Consider the following 18,713-nt stretch of genomic DNA (forward strand, 5'->3'; position numbering starts at 1 on the left):
GAGCTGTAGAATTTCTAGTACCCTTTAATGGGTCTGTTTCTCGATGCAGGACAGAGTATCTAAAACCATTGCAGTGGTGACAGTTATGAGAGTTACAAAACCGATGAAAATAGTTACAACAATACTGGCAACGTAATAACATATTCTGTCCTCAAACGTAATGAGGTATTCTGAGCAGAATGACAGCCCGAAAGCTTACATGACACTCTGAAATTCGTCGCTGAAGGCAGCCACTAGGTGCAGTATTTCTTGGATCCCGAAAACCTTTGATTCAATACGACAACAACGCTTTAAAAATGGTTCAAATGGCTCTGAGCACTATGCGACTTAACTTCTTAGGTCATCAGTCGCCTAGAACTTAGAACTAATTAAACGTAACTAACCTAAGGACATCACACACAGTCATGCCCGAGACAGGATTCGAACCTGCGACTGTAGCGGTCGCTTGGCTCCAGACTGTAGCGCCTAGAACCGCACGGCCATTCAGGTTGGCAACAACGCTTATTAACGAAAATACGATAGTTGGGAACTGGTGGCCGGCCGCGGTGGCCCAGTCAGGAACCGTGTGACTGCTACGGTCGCAGGTTCGAATCCTGCCTCGTGCATGGATGTGTGTTATGTCCTTAGGTTAGTTAGGTTTAAAGTAGTTCTGAGTTCTAGGGGACTGATATGTTCAGAGCCATTTGAACCATTTTTTTTTTTGGGAACTGGTGACTACATAGAGGAATTATTTTCAGTAAGGACGCACTACATTATCTTGCCTGAAGAGTCACCCACGGAAGCAGAAGTAACATTATTCAAACCGCGGGGAAATATTTTGGCGCTCTTAGTGTTCGTCTTGTATATCAGTTGCATAATATATAACATAAATAAATGCAATCAGAATAAGGCGACCAAATGCTCGGAGACTTCAGATTTCACTTCACAGTTTCCAGAGGACAGACAATTTTAATTTTAAAAAATGCGTTGTAACCATAGCTAAGCAAACGCTTCACATTAACGCATGCGTTCATGCGATTTAACCATAGCTAAGCAAATCTCAAATCTCAAAACAATTATAGACTTAGTAATAATAATGACGTTGTTGGCTTTATATTAACCTTCCCACTCTTAAGTTCTTTTTAGGATATTAAACTTCGTGCATAAGCACAAAATTTTCCTAGACATGCCACACGTTGTAATCACGTGATGTCTTCCTCAAATCATGAGCAACGGATGCTTCATAAATGTAAAGACAGTGGATCTAAGTACGGTCTGGACAGGATAACACATACGCCCTTTTCCTCAGCTGTACCTTTCTTTTATGTCACTTTACTAGTAAATTCAAGGTCAGGAGTTAGGTTCGCGTCTTGCCCCAACAAGTACCCATCAGTCAGTTTATGCGCAGGCGCGAGGTATTCTGTCCGCCTAGGCGGGCCTCATGACTCTACGGTCAGTTCCAGTGCAGCACTCGTGGCTGCCGCATCGAGGTCTCAATGTGGGGCCGAGGCAGTTCCAGGTACGTTTTTACAATCTGACGTTAATTTATGGACTTTTAGTTTTCGCTTGATGATGTCCATTATAGTTAACGGTACTTTTATTCTGAAGAAGGTTGGGTTATCTCAGCTAAAACCTAGGCAAATCTAGGTAAACTTTGCAACTGAGGCTGTTGCTTATTAAAATTAATATTTATACTACTATGACAGGGCCGTGAAATGTTAAAAATACAGGCAATTAAAAATCTTTACTCAGGGTGGATATAAATCAATTATTCAAAAGTAATCTTAAATTCTGACGAAGGAAAAAAACCTACGGAAATATTTGATGTAGCACTGAATGCAGAATACCTTAAAGTTTTAATGTTCAATGTTACTATCTTCTGTAACAAGACAAATGCCCCGTCTGTCATCAATTTCATGACAGATACCATGAATTCCCTACATGTTCGATGACGTGATGTGGTTTCTGGCTCACCCCATATCTGAACATTGTGCCAATTCACTTTACTGCAGCTACGGAAAGTAGCTTCGTCGCAGCACACAATTTTATTAAGAAAGCAGTCTTCAGTCTGCATTTTGTTTGACATTTCTACCCAAAACTCAACACGTTTACCTTTCTTACTTTCTCATAAAGCTAGCAAAGGTTAAAGTTTGTAGTGTTTGACAGGTTTTTCCATAATACCTTCCACACTAATTTGGCACGTGTCATTGATTTACCTGGAGTGCGAATTTGACTGGGGAACTGTTCAATTGCTGTGTCAGAGACTGCTGCCCGACTTTGACCCGCATTCACATGTAACGCACAGCTAATTTCAGCGAAACGATTGTACAAATTAATAAAAATTTAAGGTGGTGGCCTGCTGTACTTAGTCACTGACGTTGTTAGATGGTAATAAAACCTGGATATACAGGGTGAGTCACTAACTGTTGCCACCTATAATAAACCAGAAAGTATGATAGTAGATGAAAAGTTTGTGGGACAAATGTTGCATAGGACAACGTTGGTTTTGTGTTGCCAGGTGGGGTCGCTCAACTTTTTCTTTAAATGGGATAGTTTGATACTTATTTTCTGATAGCGTCTATCGAGTCGAATGCAATGATTTCTAACAGTAAGGTCTTTGAAGGCCAACGAAGGTCACAAAGCAGGTATTAACATCCATTTAAAGGTGTTCGAAGAGATAATTGGTATCAATGCAGCGCTGCAATCTCCTAATCATAGGTTAAGGTGTATTCCTTATCACTTCGGTACTTACCGATGCATATGCTGTGACAAGTCTCCCTCGTATATCGCGCAAATAGCAAATAGTCGCCGGATATGGTGCATCCATCTAACGTGGCATTGACTTGTAAACACCATTCAGCGGTTTCGCAATATAACACTAATAGGAACGGTAAGAATAGTATCGTCGAAACAAGGGAATGTGAATGATGTATTCCATCGAAAAACATGTCGATATGCTTTTCATTTATGGAGAATGCCAAAGAAACGTACTCACTTTACACGTCGTACATTTAAAAATGTGTATGATAAATGGAGAAGGTGTCAGAAACATATACGGCAAAGGAAAGTTACTAACGACGAAACGGACTCTTGTCACTGATTAGAGATCCTTATGTTAGTTCGCGTCAAATCGCAATAGAACGTGGCATGAGCCAGAGTAGTGTTGTTAATGTTCTGCATTGCCATAAATATCATCCTTACCATATCACTCTAGACCAAGAATCAATTGGTACCGATTCTTTTCGTCGCACTGAATTCTGCCGATGGGCTCATCTTCAGATTTAGGGGGCTGACACATTTATTAATTTGATTTTATTTACTGACGAGGCTACGTTCACGAACCATGGAAATGTTTATGCGTTATTGTCCAACTGAAAATCCATGTTGGCTGCTGCTAGCTGCACACCAGAAACCGTTGGTGAATGTATCGTGTGAGATTCTGGACAGAATTATATGCTTGTATTTCATCGAAGGAAAATTTTAATGGTAGGAAGTAAACTACTTTCCTGCAATAAGCATTAGGTCTGTTACTGGAAGAAATATCTTTAGCGATAGGAACATTATGTGGTATCAACACGAAGGGTGTCCGGCTCAGTTTTCGCTGATGGCTAGAAATGGGCTGCATAGACAATTCCCCAATCGTTGGATCGGACGCGGAGGAAATGTTTCGTGGCCGGCTGTACTTAGTGTTAGGTGGTAATAAAACCTTAATATTTATATTGCATTCAGTGCCGATCAGATATTTCTGTAAGTTACTTATAAAAACTCTTTATCTAATTTAAGAAATACATTTTGCCAGAACTCACCACCACTTCGATGTGAATTGTTGATTAGAAAAGTATTGTAAAATAAATTGCCTGAAAGTGTATTTCACAACGCTAGTGTGACGTGGGAGGCGTTTTTGTTGCAATGTTGCTGTCAAATCCTGCGGCCTCTTCGCGTGATTTAGGTGCACAACGCAGATGGACGTATCAAGAGAAGCTACGCCAACTTAGTTTCGGTCGGATGGTAGCATTGGAGGGATCGACGATGGGTGACGTGGGAGTGTGAACAAAAATGATAAAATTATCATTTGACGTAATATAGAGGATGTAAGAAAGACATAATTATTGAAAGCAACGCAATGAGAGTTGGCAAAGGTTCTGATTACGATTAAACAAAGTTGTGCAGTCGATACCAGTTTTATTCACTAATGGCGCCAACAAACAATGAGAAGAATGACAATCTAATACTCAAAACGAGTATCTGTGTTTCTTCTTTCATTGGTTGCAAAACGTCAGGATGCAAGGAGTCACGCCCTCTACCAGGGCTTGCCACCATCTTTGAACACATTATTGCCATGCTCTAGAAATCATCTCTTTAAGCATATACGTTTCACGTAAGGTCTCCAGGAGTTAGGGCTCAAGTCCAAATATTTCATGTTGGAGTCTTTCACTAACATCTGCTTTTGCAGTTAAACTACATGCGTAACTGGTTGGTAGTGCAACGGTCGCTACTGGGTGTTGGGAGGTGTCTTGATGCTTGTCAGCTAGCGCTCGGTTGCAACCTGGCGATTCTTGCGATGGCGAGCGAGACAGAGGTGTTGTTGGTGACTGCAGAGGCATGTGTGAAGAAAAGTTATTTAATACTCCATCAGATTTAGACAGTTCTATTTCTAACGGTCAGGCAGCAATCTGCAATTTGCAGCCTGGTGAGCATACTGTGTCCTAGGTATTGCGTAGACTCCAACGCTGCGTCTGTCACCGACTGGGTGCAATAATATCCACTAGCTGTCTGGGTAGTGAAGGGGTGAGTGTGGCGGTTTAATTGAAGCTGCTGGGCGCTGACTATGTGGAAAAAGCTTCTCAGGCACAGGCAAGTGAGAGAGATCCGGCTATTACTATATGGTAGGTCAAATCGCAGTAACTTTCTGAAGGTTGGTTTGTGTCCTAGGCCATTGGCTCGTGTGGCGCATCAGCTGATCAGCTATTGTGGCTGGAAGAGGCAGTTTAGTATGTCCTTCATTCAACTGGTGCAACTAATGAACTACACTGCAGCTCCCAATTGACTATTAAAGAGATTAATGCAGTAACAGTGTGTGTGTCACTGAGCCATTAACTGCACTGCAGTTTTAGTGCAACGGCAATCTAAAGTTTTTTTCAGATAAGGCAATAATCTATGATAAAGTGCTATCGCAAAAAAGTTGCGCAAAATTCCAGTAAGATCATAACAAAATTTCGAAGGAGTGGCAAAACTGGCAGGATGGCAAAATGTTTCTCATGTCACGTTGTAGACAAATACATCCGAACTGCAAGACTACAAAAATCAACCTTGGTACAGTAGCGCCATTCAAAATAGTTGTTACTCTCGTATCAAAAGCAGCCAGACGACTGCTAGTGGCAATTTGGCAGTAACTATAACCGTAAAAAAAATTGTTGTACAAAAATTTCCACCGTAATATTAGCAGCTTAGGGCGTACATATATGGATCACATTCATGTACATATTTTCATCGATAGTTTCATTAAATAATGAACACATACACATTTAATTATCAGACTTCATTTTTAAATACAATACCATCATGCATATTTATAGAATTTTTATATACTATGCAGTCTACCTCCATACATTTCATTCCTATTAAATCATACATAATAATGTACCGTGAATTTACTAATCATCTGTCTATGCACATTTTAGTTCTTTTGTATTCTACTCTAGTTTTAAAAGTTTTGCATTTAATATGCATTCATTGACGGAATAGAAAAAAAGCTTTCTACAAGGCATTGTCGTATGGTTGCTCAAATTTCTCTTTAGAACAGATATTACTTTAATATACAGTAAACCGTTTCACAGTAACTTTGCCACATACACAATATTTCTTTCAACTTTAGCTGTATTGTGGAACCTCTAACTTCATTTAGCTGCTGGTAGCATGTTTCATGTTCATTCAAACTGTTTTTACGTTGCTGTGCAAAAACTGCTATTCTGTGTGGGTACTGGGCGCTACAAAAATTTGGAATCAAGGTGAGAAATGCATGCTTGAACATAAATACGGATGCCAGCCAAGCCTATAGGTTGTGCTCTTGTATTTGACTACGAACGGCACTTCTGCGGTTCCCTCAATATTTTGGAAGTGTAAGTCGTGATAAGAATAGTGTTCAGTGCAGTTGTGAGTACATAGTCAGAGGTAAGTGGGGCAACTGTTGGTGCTCGTGTGGCTGGTGCCTCCGTAACATAGGCAGATGGCGTATACGGCAGGCAGGCAAAGCGTAAAATGTCATCCTCTGAGTCACGACGAGAAGGGAAGTGTGTGGTGCGTCATCGTGACCGACGGTCATTGAGGATTGTGGCAAAAAATAAAAGCACAACTGCGATAATCACTGTAGAACTGCGGAACTGAATGTCGGCAACACAACAGTCCGAGCTACGGAGCAACGGATGTCATTTGGTCGGATGAGTCTTGTTTCACACTGTTTCCAGCCTCTGGCAGAGTTTGCCTCCCAAAAGTGAAACTTGGTGGAAATTTATTGTCGATTTCGGTAACCATACTGGAGTATTCCTAGACCATTATGGTTACTCTGCAAAGTAACACTGCTGCCAAGGACGGTGTTATAATTTTGGCTGATCGGATCCATCCCATGGTACAATGTTTGTCCCCCAAAACTAATGCTGTGTTTAAATACGACAGGGCCATTTTCACACTGCTCGATTGTTCAGGACTGGTTTTGTGGATACGTGTCACGTCTCCTCTGGCCACCAGAATATCTTATTAAACTTTTGTGGTCTACTTCGGAGAAAAGGGTAGGTGATCGCCACACACCTCCATCATTACCTACGCTTGCCATTATTTTGCAGGAAGGAAGGTATAACGTTCCCTTGAGAACCTTACAGGAGATTTTTTATGCGCTCAGAGACGACTGGAAGCTGTTTTGAATACCAGCGGATTTTCTGTTGACACGCTGATGTTTTGTATGTTTTGTATTTTTGGTGGTTCCATATTTGTGTCCACCCTCTTTACACGATGTGGGAAGATAAAATTCCAAGCTCTTTGAATAGTGACCTACATCTGTCTGTTCTTCTTGCGTTAACCATTGTTCTGGTGGTTACTGTATACAGTTTGAAGGCTTTTATTTCATTACTAGACTTATCTTATATATCTATTCCACAGGTGTTCATAGTATCAAAATGAGAAATACGTAATTTGCATTCCATCTTCTGCTGCCAGTCGTTTAATATTTCGGAGGACTAATATGGATGAACTCAGTTTGCTTGTGACGGGAGCAATGCGGTTTTTCCACAGTAAAGGATTAGCTATCTCGAGTCCTAAGGACATTGCGTTTTGAACTACATTCATATTCAGTGCTCGTAATTGTGATGACTCCATTCTTCTTCTGTTGTTGTTGTTGTTCCTGAATAGTATTGTTTTAGTTTTGTCTTTACTGAGAGTCAGCCTATTTGTTCCGCACCTCTGAATGATAAACTCAAGTAATTTATGTAGAGTAATGAAATTTCTGGAATACATTTGTCTAGATACTGTGTTTATGTGAATAACGTTGAAAACCACAGGTTAATGTAAGCATGAGACAAGCTGTTCCAAATCTGAACTGCTAGTACATCAATAACAGGGGCAACCTCCAGACTGTTAAATGCAATCATTCGAACGAGCACGCATTGAGGTGTTGAATGTCAGTTTGTGGGATGGAGTTCCATTCCTATTCCACTTGGTCGCTCACTACTGTGGCGATTAATCCAGTTTGTGGATGACGCTGAAATTGTTATCCGATGACGTGCCGTATCTGCATGCTCTGTAGAGCATGTAGGGTTGCAACATTGGTATGTGGTCGAGCGTTATCCGGATGAAAAACACTCCCTGGTATGCTGTTCATTACTGGCAGCACAACAGGTCGAGTCACCAGATTGACGTACAGTTTTGCATTCACGGAGCGTGGGATAACGTCGACAGTGCTCCTGCTATTACAGAAGATCGCAACCCAGACTACGGCTCCAGATGTATGTCCAGTGTGTCTAATTCACAGAGTGATTGGTTACAGGCCCTCAACAGCCTCCTTCTAACCAACACGTAGCCATCACTGGCATCGAGTCAGAAACAGCTTTTATCAGAGAACACAACAGACGTCCACCCTGCCCTCTGGTGCTCTCACTCGACACCACTGATGTCACTAATGGTCGTGGTTTAGGCGTCAGCTGAATCCACGCCACAGGGCGTCTGGCGCGGTGAAGTCCTTGAAGAAATCGATTTTTTACAGTTCGTTGTATCACTATCATGTCAGCTACTACCCAAACTGCTGCTGCAGATGCAGCACCCTTTCGGTAGTGCCATATGGCCGTCCGGAGCCCGTCTTCTTGCGATGGTACATTCTCGTAAACACCACTGTCAGCAATCATGTACGGTGGGTACATTCCGCCGTGCGGGATTAGCAGAGCAGTCTAAGGCGCTGCAGTCATGGACTGTGCGGCTGAGCCCGGCGGAGGTTCGTGTCCTCCCTCGGGGATGGGTGTGTGTGTTTGTCCTTAGGATAATTCATGTTAAGTAGTGTGTAAGCTCTGGGACTAATGATTTTAGCCGTTAAGTTCCTTAAGATTTCACACACATTTATTTATTTATTTTTGCTCCATTCCTGTCAAGTCTCTCCGCAATACCTCGGACGGCTCTTCCAGCTCCTCATAGTACAATTAAGCGACCTCTTTTAAACTCAGTGCGTTGTCAATAATGACGTCTTTGTCGCTTTAAAGGGATTCTTGTCTAACATGAATTCATTGCGTCCAATATCATAGGTAACCAACGCTCACAACCGTTACAGAGCGTATTCAAACCAAAACTTATTTGCATCCTCACGGTGACGCTAAGAGTATCTGATAAAAAAAAAAGTTTCTGTTGTATAACCGCGCCTAGCAACTTTCGTTTATCTCCCAAGACTCGATTTTGGTGTTAGGATTTATTTCGGACCGTTATATTAGAAACAAGAGGTCTAATACGCTAATCTGTGGCATACCGTGACCAATTTGTTGAAAATTTTATAAATATTTCTTTTGTATGAACTGTTTTTCTATTGGCTGTTTTATATTGTGCGGCTATGATATAATGATACAAATATTGTAAAATTGTCCCTCTGATTCTTTAAAGATAAAGATTCCCTATTAAGATTTCTTGGTAAATTGGTTGAAAGCTTCTAATGTGTCAAATAATATACAAAGAGGTTGGCACTGATAGAATTCCACTGAGATATTTGTAACATCAAATGTCGTGAAACTGTTTATTTTCATTTTTTAAATCCTACTTGTCTACCATTTATTACGTCACTTATGTCAAAATAAGACATAAATATGATGTATATTATTTTCTCAAGTACTTTTGAGAAAATGGGTAGCAGGCTAACTGATCTATAATTGTGATAGCACATTGGATCTCAATTTTCGTATAGTAGACTATGGCAAACTACCTTACATCACTTATGAATTAACTAGGGGGCAAAAGCTGGTTTGTCACTTAATTACAATTTCATCCGGATTTCCATCTATGTCAGTGGATGTTCTCTCACAAAATCAATTATTAATTTCACTGTCTCTTGCTCTGCTGTAGGATACAAATAATATGAATTAATGGCGGAGTCTTACTTATTCTTTACCAGCTGAAGGGCTTGTACAGGATCACTTACGTTGTGTAAGACTCTGGCTTAAGCTGATTATTTTTTTAAATTAACACTAACAACTGCAGAATCCTCTTTTATTCTGTGGTATAGTTTAAGATTTAGGCATTTGCTTTTATTGTCTCATGGTTTTATCCGGTTTCTTTGTTAATTATCTTCCATGTGCTCCTGTGTTCAATGATTGAACAGCCGTATTTCCTTCAAAATATTGTTTCTCAGCTTTTACGGCATTACTGTAAATCTTTTGTTAAGCTTCATAACACTTAAGTGGTAATATCTGGCTGAATATTTCTGGATAATATGAAGCTTTTTTCTGTTTTTTACCGGTCGTCAACCGTGGAACCCGAACAACATTTTCCATCAATGTCTTTGGTTTACTCGTACGTATTCTATTATAAATTTTAAGCAAATGTCGAGTGAAATTTCGCATGCGTACAGATTTGATCCATACCGCGGCGCACAAAAGCGGGATTTTCCGCTGCTCACACCTTTAATTCTATTGATAATAAGAAAGTAGCGTCAAGTGATTCGGATATCCTTTGGGAAAGGGACCAGTTGTACACCCAAAAGAAGGATCGTCTTATTGTATCTTACAGTAGAGGCTCAAAATGTAGATAGTACACACTTCCTTCATGCTTAGGAGCACCGAACTAATCGGTTAGTTCTTTTTTTTCATTTGCTACAGTCTTGATGGGGTTTACGGGGCACCATTAGTTCATGGGAAGTTCTATGGAAAACCCCAAAATATGTTTCTTTACTATGTTTCTTTACTATGTTTTCGCTGTCACCGGCTGGCCAAAACCCAACCAAGAACCCTAAAATGGCTCCGCACATCAAATGTCTGAAAATTTCACTATTTATTCCCAAGGTCCCGATCTCGAAAACAATTGAAAGTTCTCTTAATATCTTCATCCCTTTTGTAGACACAGAGGTTCAGAGTTTCCCTGCCCGTAAACGAAAATATGGAGGTAACAAATGATTGATTGATGACATGTTTACCCTATATCAGCCTGTGATTTTATTAACATGATGCACTCATGGGCGGTTGGTGAGAAACCCGCAAAAAAGCGTTTTTCACCATTTTATCGCCGTCAGCAGTGGATGAAAAAAAAAACGACTGCGCACATCAATTGTCTCTAATTTTATAGTATGTTCCGAAGATTTCAGTCTCGAACGTCCCTGAAAACCTTTTAGGTTTATTTAAACTTTTCCGAGATAAGAGGTCCAAGGTTTTCTACTTGTGCACGTAAAATGTAGTGTGAAGCCGGAACAGTGAGGTATCACGGAGAAATATGATATAGTGTCTCCATTATCATGAGAAGGGTTATAGGAGCTCCACGTTGTGGTACCAAAATACATGCAAATTTTTGTGCATGTAAAATCCAGCTTAAGGTGTAATATTAATTCAGCGTATTTCAATTTCACGTAAGTAAATTATCAAAATTTTAATGACTCACAAAGTTCTTTTCGTATGATAGACGTGTCCTGCTGTGACAGGGAAAAGGGAAGAACCAGCGCAAAAATTATTCTATCAGAGCACAAAAACAGGAGAATATACACCTGTTTATTAAAACACACTGTGTGAAAAATGGGGTAACAGCTACCTCTACCTTCCTCAGCACCTTTAAAAATGTTCCAAAAAATATGGACGTGTATTTTAGTGCCGAGAGAAGACAGTGGCAGTGGAGAAGAGATGGAAAATTAATAAACAGTTGAAGACAATGGACAGAGGTTGTGCTATAGAAAGGGCGAAGGATACAGCGGTAATATGAGAGAAAGCGAGAGACGCAGTCATAGTGGAACATAGTAAGCAGTGAGGGAACAGTGTTAGGAACAGTGTGTGGAAGATAGTGCCAGTGGGAGAGGAATAAAGATAAGCAGAAAGTGTAAGCGGATGGGAGCCAACGATAGTGAGACAGTCCGTGGCAATAACAAGGAGGAAGAGAGTGACAGTGAGAACAGGCGGCGGCAGCAGTGGGAAGGAATGAATGAGACAGCAGCAGTCAGACAAAATGAGAGGGAGACGGTGAGAATGGGAGGAGACAGTAATGGTAGGCTAGAACAAAGGCGACTATGGGTGTGCGACAGGAGACAATAATACAACAGATACTACAATAATTAAATTTAGGTCTTAGCAGTCAGCAATTTCTTCGTTTCGTAAAACTTCTTCACTCGTTGTGATCTGGCTACTTGTTCTTCTGCAAGATAGGAGATACTTCTGCCGTTCTGATGGTTTGAATGTCAGCCATGTGTGTTTGTTCTTCAGAAGCAGTGTCTCTTCTCTTTGTTGAATTTGGTGTGTGGTGATTGTAACGTTCGCTGGCAGCACACACACTATTAATAAAATGAAATGACATTTAATTGTACTATGTACGCCACTATGAAGCAATTCGTATGTACTGTAATTGTTTAATAAAAAATGTTATTTAATGTTGTGTAAAGGACGTTGGTTATTATTGTAATTTTTTCTGTAATAATACTCTCGAAGTATTTATGATTGTAATATTTCTATACTCATAATGTAATTACGAAATATGTTAATATCTGCGATGAAAAAATGTAAAATATAGCCACAGAGGAAAATAATGTTGTAAGATTATAAAGAGACATTCACAATCAGCAATAATATAAATAGTGCTACATAATGTGTATTCTTTGTCGTCTTCCTCTAGAGCTGAGAGAGAGGAACCTGTGACGTAGCATTATATGAATGAGTAGACTTAGTTTGCCTGTATCTATCTTTATCCGCCATTAGAGGAGAAATTATCAAGTTGTGTAATTTTGATTGTTGTTATGGTCTAAATACATTACAATTTATCAAAATTGTGTATTACTAATGTAAATTAGCTTGCCCATGTCATCTATAATATTTCTTTAAAGAATTTTCAGCACTTTTAGCGAATATCGTTGGTGTTGCTGGGCTGTGTCGCGACCGAACGATTTGTAGCGGCGGCACATTTAAAAAATTGTTCTGCTACAAAATTAACCAAACCCGTAAATCGGGAGCAGGTAAAATTAGCAGTGAATTAAGAAATATTTTTCTTTTACAGCGATCCTGAGGCTGACTGAATTTATTACTGGTTTTACATTTGTGCATTCATAGGCGGATAATTAACGTTGAAGTGGTTAATCTGTTGGTTCTTTTCATTACTAAAGCAAATAACGTAAACGTATAGTGAAGTGTTTTGTCAATGATAATTAAACGTTCAGGTCGGCTTGGCAATATTTAACCATTTTATGCTAAGAGACAGTCTTGTGTTCCATAGCTAACGCAGGGAAGGAATTCAGTAAATATTTAAAAACCCACTGCATCTAGAAAATGTGTGCCAAGGCCGAAATACGTAAAAAATTGAATTTAAATAAGTTTCAAATAAATGTTATTAATCAGTTAGTTTGAATTTATCAGCATGAGAGGGTTGCTAAGGTTCACGTAATTTTAAGTGTGTTTAATTCTGTCTAAATGAATTTTTGTTACCACACGTAAATAAAGGATTCTACAACAAAGTTCGTACTGAAAGTATAAATAACATAAATATATAAAGCCATTTCTTCCCCATTTCCATTCACATTTTTACATAATAAATATTTCATATCTTTGTTTTCTCGTTAAATGATGTTCAGTTCATCCAGATCACGTTGTACGTCATTAAACCAGATGTTTTGGCTTTACTGTTCCAGAAGTATTCAAAAATTTGCTTCAGGGTTCTACTATTTGGTAGGCGAGATATGTGGTCGAAAAATGCAATTCTTTTCCGCATTGTATCAATAATGGATTCTCTTTCTTTATACACTACTGAATTGGGCAAAAGTCTCCACTGTCCATTAACTTGGTGTTTCTTACTGATAATTGTTCAGCGTAATCTTCTATCAACTTTCTGCAATTTGTCAGTTGTTGCTTGAGTATTTAGTCTGAATAGTGTTTCACTTGTATTTGTTGTTTCCGGTTGAACGACGGAGGAGTAATGTCGAAATTTAGCATTTATTGAGAGAGATCGTTTTTTGTAGGTTGGCCACGTGGTTCTCTGCGCTCTCTGAGGTTTTAATGTTCTACCGTCTATTGATGCTCTAGTATTAACAATACAGATAATAATATCACCAAGATATTTAAACATTTTTACTACCTTACTGCAGTCAGTAGCGAGCCAGGGGGTGTGTTGGACATTCCATCGAGCTACAGACCCCCTTGAAGATGTCTCCCGCACACGGGGACGGAACGTTGGGAATGAACACAGAATTCATCAACCGACCAAGGCATAATAGCCCGGGTAATTATAATGGACTTGACATTTCCGGCAGTGAAAGTCTACATTATCAGACGCATCTACAGGGAAGAGAAGTCAAGAGAAGTGCGACGCCTGGAAGGACTCCAGAAGAAGAAAGTTCAATTTTGTGTTCCCTCACATTCCTGTCTCGTTGCAGAGCCGTCGGCGTTATACCGAAGTTTCTGAAGGTAAAGCGACTGTTCTATCCCGGAAAGGCCCAACGCATTTTCGGACGGACTGAGGAGGCCTTACTACGAGAGCGCATTCAGCAGACCCGACGGGACTTGGCAAGCACAAACTGTAAGTTATTGTCTCTCCATATTACTATCAGTAATAAACTGTGCAGCGGTGACTGGGATAAAATTGATAGACTACTGCATGATACCATGGGGAAGCGTATGTTGACAACGTCTAGCAGACAGAAGTAGTAGTTTGATAATTTGCTACCTAATTGACTGTTCGGCATTTCGACGTTTCCCGGACCATTATCAATTTATCCAAACGTTCGTTATCTGACACGATGAGACATCTGTGCTTGCAGAGGGAGGAAATTTTGCTGTTAGTCCATGTTTTGTGCCCACGGAAGAAATTATAGTTAGTGCAGAAGCAGGAATTCGCAGTGTGGATTCTGTAACAGCTGAAGAAATCCGTATAGAAACAGTGAGAATATTAGCCAATGTAAAACCGCCGAAGAGTAATATAACTGTGGTTGAGAGAAGAGCGTTTAAACTCCTGAATGACGACGATAGTATTTTGATTCTTCCAGCTGACAAAGGAAGCGCAACGGTGGTTATGGATGTGGCCGACTATGAGTAAAATTACTGATCTACTGGATCCGCAAGCATATAGGAAACTGAGTAAGGACAGTTCTTACAACTGTGTGGCGGTTAGTTAAAAAGTCCTACACTGAAGAGAGTGAGAGAAAAGTCTCTGCAAGTCGGTTGCGCTACCACCGAGGCTCTATGGATTGCCCAAAATTCATAAAGAAAATGTACCGTTAAGACCGATACTAAGTGCCATTGGTTCGCCCACATAGTGGTTAGTCAAGTTTTTGATTACCCTGTTACCACCACATGTGGGCCGTTCAGGCTCTTATATAAAGAATTCGACATATTTCATCAGCAGATTGAATGGCATAGTGGTCCAGCCAGAGGACATATTGGTCAGCTTCGATGTGATATCGCTGTTTACCATGGTTCCTCTTAATGGTGTATTCGAACAGTTGGATCGAATTTTTCCTGCCGATATTTCAGAACTGTTTAAGTGTTGTTTGTCGACCACATATTTAAAGTGAAATGAAAAGTTCTATGAACAAACGGACGACGTGGCTATGGGAAGCCCGAAACTCCCGTAATCGCAAACTTCTTTATAGAGAAATTTGAAGAACAGGCCTTAGGTAGTGCCAGCAAAAAACCAAATGTATGGTTCCGATACGTGGATGACACGTTTGTGCTGTGGAGACATGGCAGGGAGGAACTAAGCCAGTTCCACGAACATCTGAATAGTATAAATTCGATAATTCAGTTTACAATGGAGGAGGTAGACGGCTAATTACATTTCCTGGATGTGCTTGTTTCTAGAAACGAAAATGGTAGTTCGGGCCACTCAGTCCACCGCAAACCCACGCACACGGACCGTTTTTTGCACCGAGATTCGAACCACCACCCACAGCAGAAGCGGAGTGTTATGAAGACGTTAGCGGACAGAGCTAGAAATATTTGTGAACGTGAGTTGCTCGACGCTGAGATGGAACATCTCCACAATGCACTAATAAAGAACGGATATTCGTCCGCCGAAAAAAAAACGTACGTTGAGGCAGCCACGCAGAAATCATAGGGACGTACAGGCTACTGCAAAATCTAAGGTTTTCCTGCCGTTTGTTAAAAATCTAACGGAAAGAACAGGGAAGATGTTGAAGAAGCGGAATACTACCGTAATTTACAAGCCCATCAGGAAGATATAGGAATACCTTAAGCCTGCCAAGGACGCTCGCAAACCATTAGAAAAAGCTGGAGTGTATAGGATCCCATGCAGCTGTGGTGATGTTTATGTGGGTACAACTAAAAGAAAGGTTTCAAAACGCTTGGAAGAGCACAAGAGCTATTGTAGAAGAGGAGAAACGGAACGATCAGCTGTTGCGGAGCATGCTTTCCAGCCAGGGAACCACCATATTTGCTTCGAGGAGACGCAAGTACTAGCGGCCACAAGCGGGTATTACGAAAGGCTCTACAGGGAGGCAATCGAAATCGCTAAACACCCTAATAATTTCAATCGTAAGGAGGAGGGCGTGAAATTAAACGGTATATGGATGCCGGTGTTCAAGATGTGTATCACCCGTCCACTACTGGGTGATGGCTACGGCGATCGAAGGAAACCGACAGCGGCCAATTGCACTGACGTGTTCAAAACACGTGACGTCACGCCGCGGTGCGGGAGCGCTCGGCCTCGGAATTCAGCGGCAGTCAGTAGCGAGCCAGTGGGTGTGTTGGACTGTCCATCGAGCTACAGACCCCCTTGAAGAAATAACAGACTTCATCAACTGACCACTGCATAACAACCCGGATAATTATAATGGACATGTGATACTTACGTTCTGTTAATCTGAGACATCTGTTAAATGTTTCAATTTACCTGGTCATTTATACTATCAAAACACACAATTGTGGCCAGTTTTAAAGTCCCAGTTTTTTTTCCTGTAGGAACTCTATGTTGGAGATGCTAACGTCCCTATAAGGGGAACATTTGTGAGCATCTACCTTTACAGCATCATTTTTAGGTACATGTTCGACAGTGCACGGTAGCAGTATGTTCCAAAATGCCGGGAGCTAAAATGAGTGTCCAGGGGGCTATGTTTCCAGTTCTATTGGTCACAAATAAGGGGATCAATTGAAGTTTTTCGCATTGCAAAATTGGCAGACGTTATCCATTTTTCCGATCACGACGTGTTCGTTTGTTATATTCTGTCGTTGGATCCTAGAGGAATGCTTCATTTGTTAGGTTGTACTGTTTGTCTTCGTTGGCGCTTCTCGTAGGGTATTATTTTCTTGGGTGGCTTGAGCTCGCAATCTTTTATTAGATCTGTCGTAATTCTAGATTTTTCAGTCGGTTCATTTCGTTGTTCTTTGGTTCCTGTGCTTATCACGGAGCTCATTTTTTTCGTTCGTTGGGAACTTAAATGTGCTTCGTGCTCTTCGTCTGTTTCTTTTTTTTTCTTTTTGTTATTGTCGTTTTGCTTCGGAACTGGCATGATCTCCTCTTCCACTCTTTGACATTGTCTAAAATATAAAGCAAATCAACTTTAGGTTAACAAATACAGTAAGTACACATTATACACTTTTCACACTTTATACACTTTTCACACTTTATACACTTTTCACACTTTATACACTTTTCACACTTTATACACTTTTCACACTTTATACACTTTTCACACTTTATACACTTTTCACACTTTATACACTTTTCACACTTTATACACTTTTCACACTTTATACACTTTTCACACTTTATACACTTTTCACACTTTATTTTCGATGTATATTCAGTCACTGCATCACTTTGAGTACTACAGGTCACTACTTTACCTCACTCAGTGCAATACTTTTCCGGTTCTTTCCTACGTCGCTGATAAGATACTGACGTTCCAACCCACGAAGGATTTTGCTTTATATACCTTTACCAATGGATACCCCCACTAGTAGCGAATTCAGAACACACTCAGCCGGCCGGTGTTGCCGTCCGGTTATAGGCGCTTCAGTCTTGAACCACGTGACCGCTACTGTCGCAGGTTCGAATCCTGTCTCGGGCATGGATGTGTGTGATGTCCTTAGGTTGGTTAGGCTTAAGTTGTTCTAAGTTGTAAGGGACTGATGACCACAGATGTTAAGTCTCATACGACTCAGAGCCATTTGAACCATTTTTTAAGAACATACCAAAAAGGCTTCGAATAGTCCACAATGTTAGAGAACATTTCATAACATTAGAGTGGTCTAGAATGCTCAACAATGATCTCGGATGTTCCCAAATGTTTCAAGCTATTCCTGAATATATCAGAAGATCCCAGGTCATTGTGGAACTTTCCGGAACGTTCTAGAATGTATCGGAATGCTCTCAAATACTCTCCAGCGTTCTGGAATGTTCTCGAATATTGGCGAATGTTTTGGAATGTTCTCGGATACTCTAGAATGTTCTGTAATGTTCTAGAAATTTCTGTAGGAGGAAACTTCCTAGTCGTTATACGTTCAAAAGCACGCCCACCTTAGGTCAAAACGGGACCCCTCTTCATGAATGAGGGATGGAAGGCTACCATACCACATAACTCCCTTGATCGTTTTAGCGGCCTATGCGTTTTACTCGATAAATTTTTTACCATATGTTCTTAAGTCGATATTCTCTGGTAACTTCGAAATGTTTTCGATATCATTATCCATTACCGAGATCCACAGGTTCAAAATTAAGGTACTTATGCACGCGAAATATGCACGTAATATCTGGTGTGACGTGCAAAAGTAGTTTTAACTGACGTAGTGAACGTATGGTATGGGTTTTAGTCATCGAAAGGCTTCTGAAATCACCAAACTATATTTCTAGTTAGTATTTTTTCACCAATAAAACTTTATGGCGCGCAGTCATTATATAATGGGCACTTCACGCCTTTGCAAATACGAAAAAATGGTAATGCAGTTACAAAAAAGGACTACAATGGCCTTAAAATGAGCAAAAAATCTTAAACTGACTGCCAAAAACTAGACAAAATGCATTTTGATTCCTTTACGATACGAATCACAAGCCAGGGGTTTCTGATGAATTGCGATCTATGT

The 18,713-nt window shown here is 40.3% G+C and overlaps 1 protein-coding gene across 2 annotated transcripts in view; it reads left to right on the forward strand.

Annotated features, from left to right (window-relative positions):
- Positions 1 to 1,444: 1,444 nt before the first annotated feature.
- The window catches only part of LOC126306587 (THAP domain-containing protein 1-like), a 107,871-nt gene continuing 90,602 nt past the window's right edge, over positions 1,445 to 18,713 (forward strand). Inside the window, exons 1-2 of one of the 2 annotated variants that reach the window (XR_007553565.1) lie at positions 1,445 to 1,498; positions 14,051 to 14,193. Coding sequence is in view for 1 of the 2 variants with exons in the window: in XM_049992067.1 (XP_049848024.1) it covers positions 1,476 to 1,498 (23 nt within the window). In the remaining variant the exon portion in view is untranslated. The remainder of the gene's footprint in view (positions 1,499 to 14,050; positions 14,194 to 18,713) is intronic. The other variant, XM_049992067.1, reaches the window with a different exon arrangement.

The sequence above is a fragment of the Schistocerca gregaria genome, chromosome 1, assembly GCF_023897955.1.
Source record: "Schistocerca gregaria isolate iqSchGreg1 chromosome 1, iqSchGreg1.2, whole genome shotgun sequence".
In the NCBI taxonomy this organism is placed as follows: Eukaryota; Metazoa; Arthropoda; class Insecta; order Orthoptera; family Acrididae; genus Schistocerca; species Schistocerca gregaria.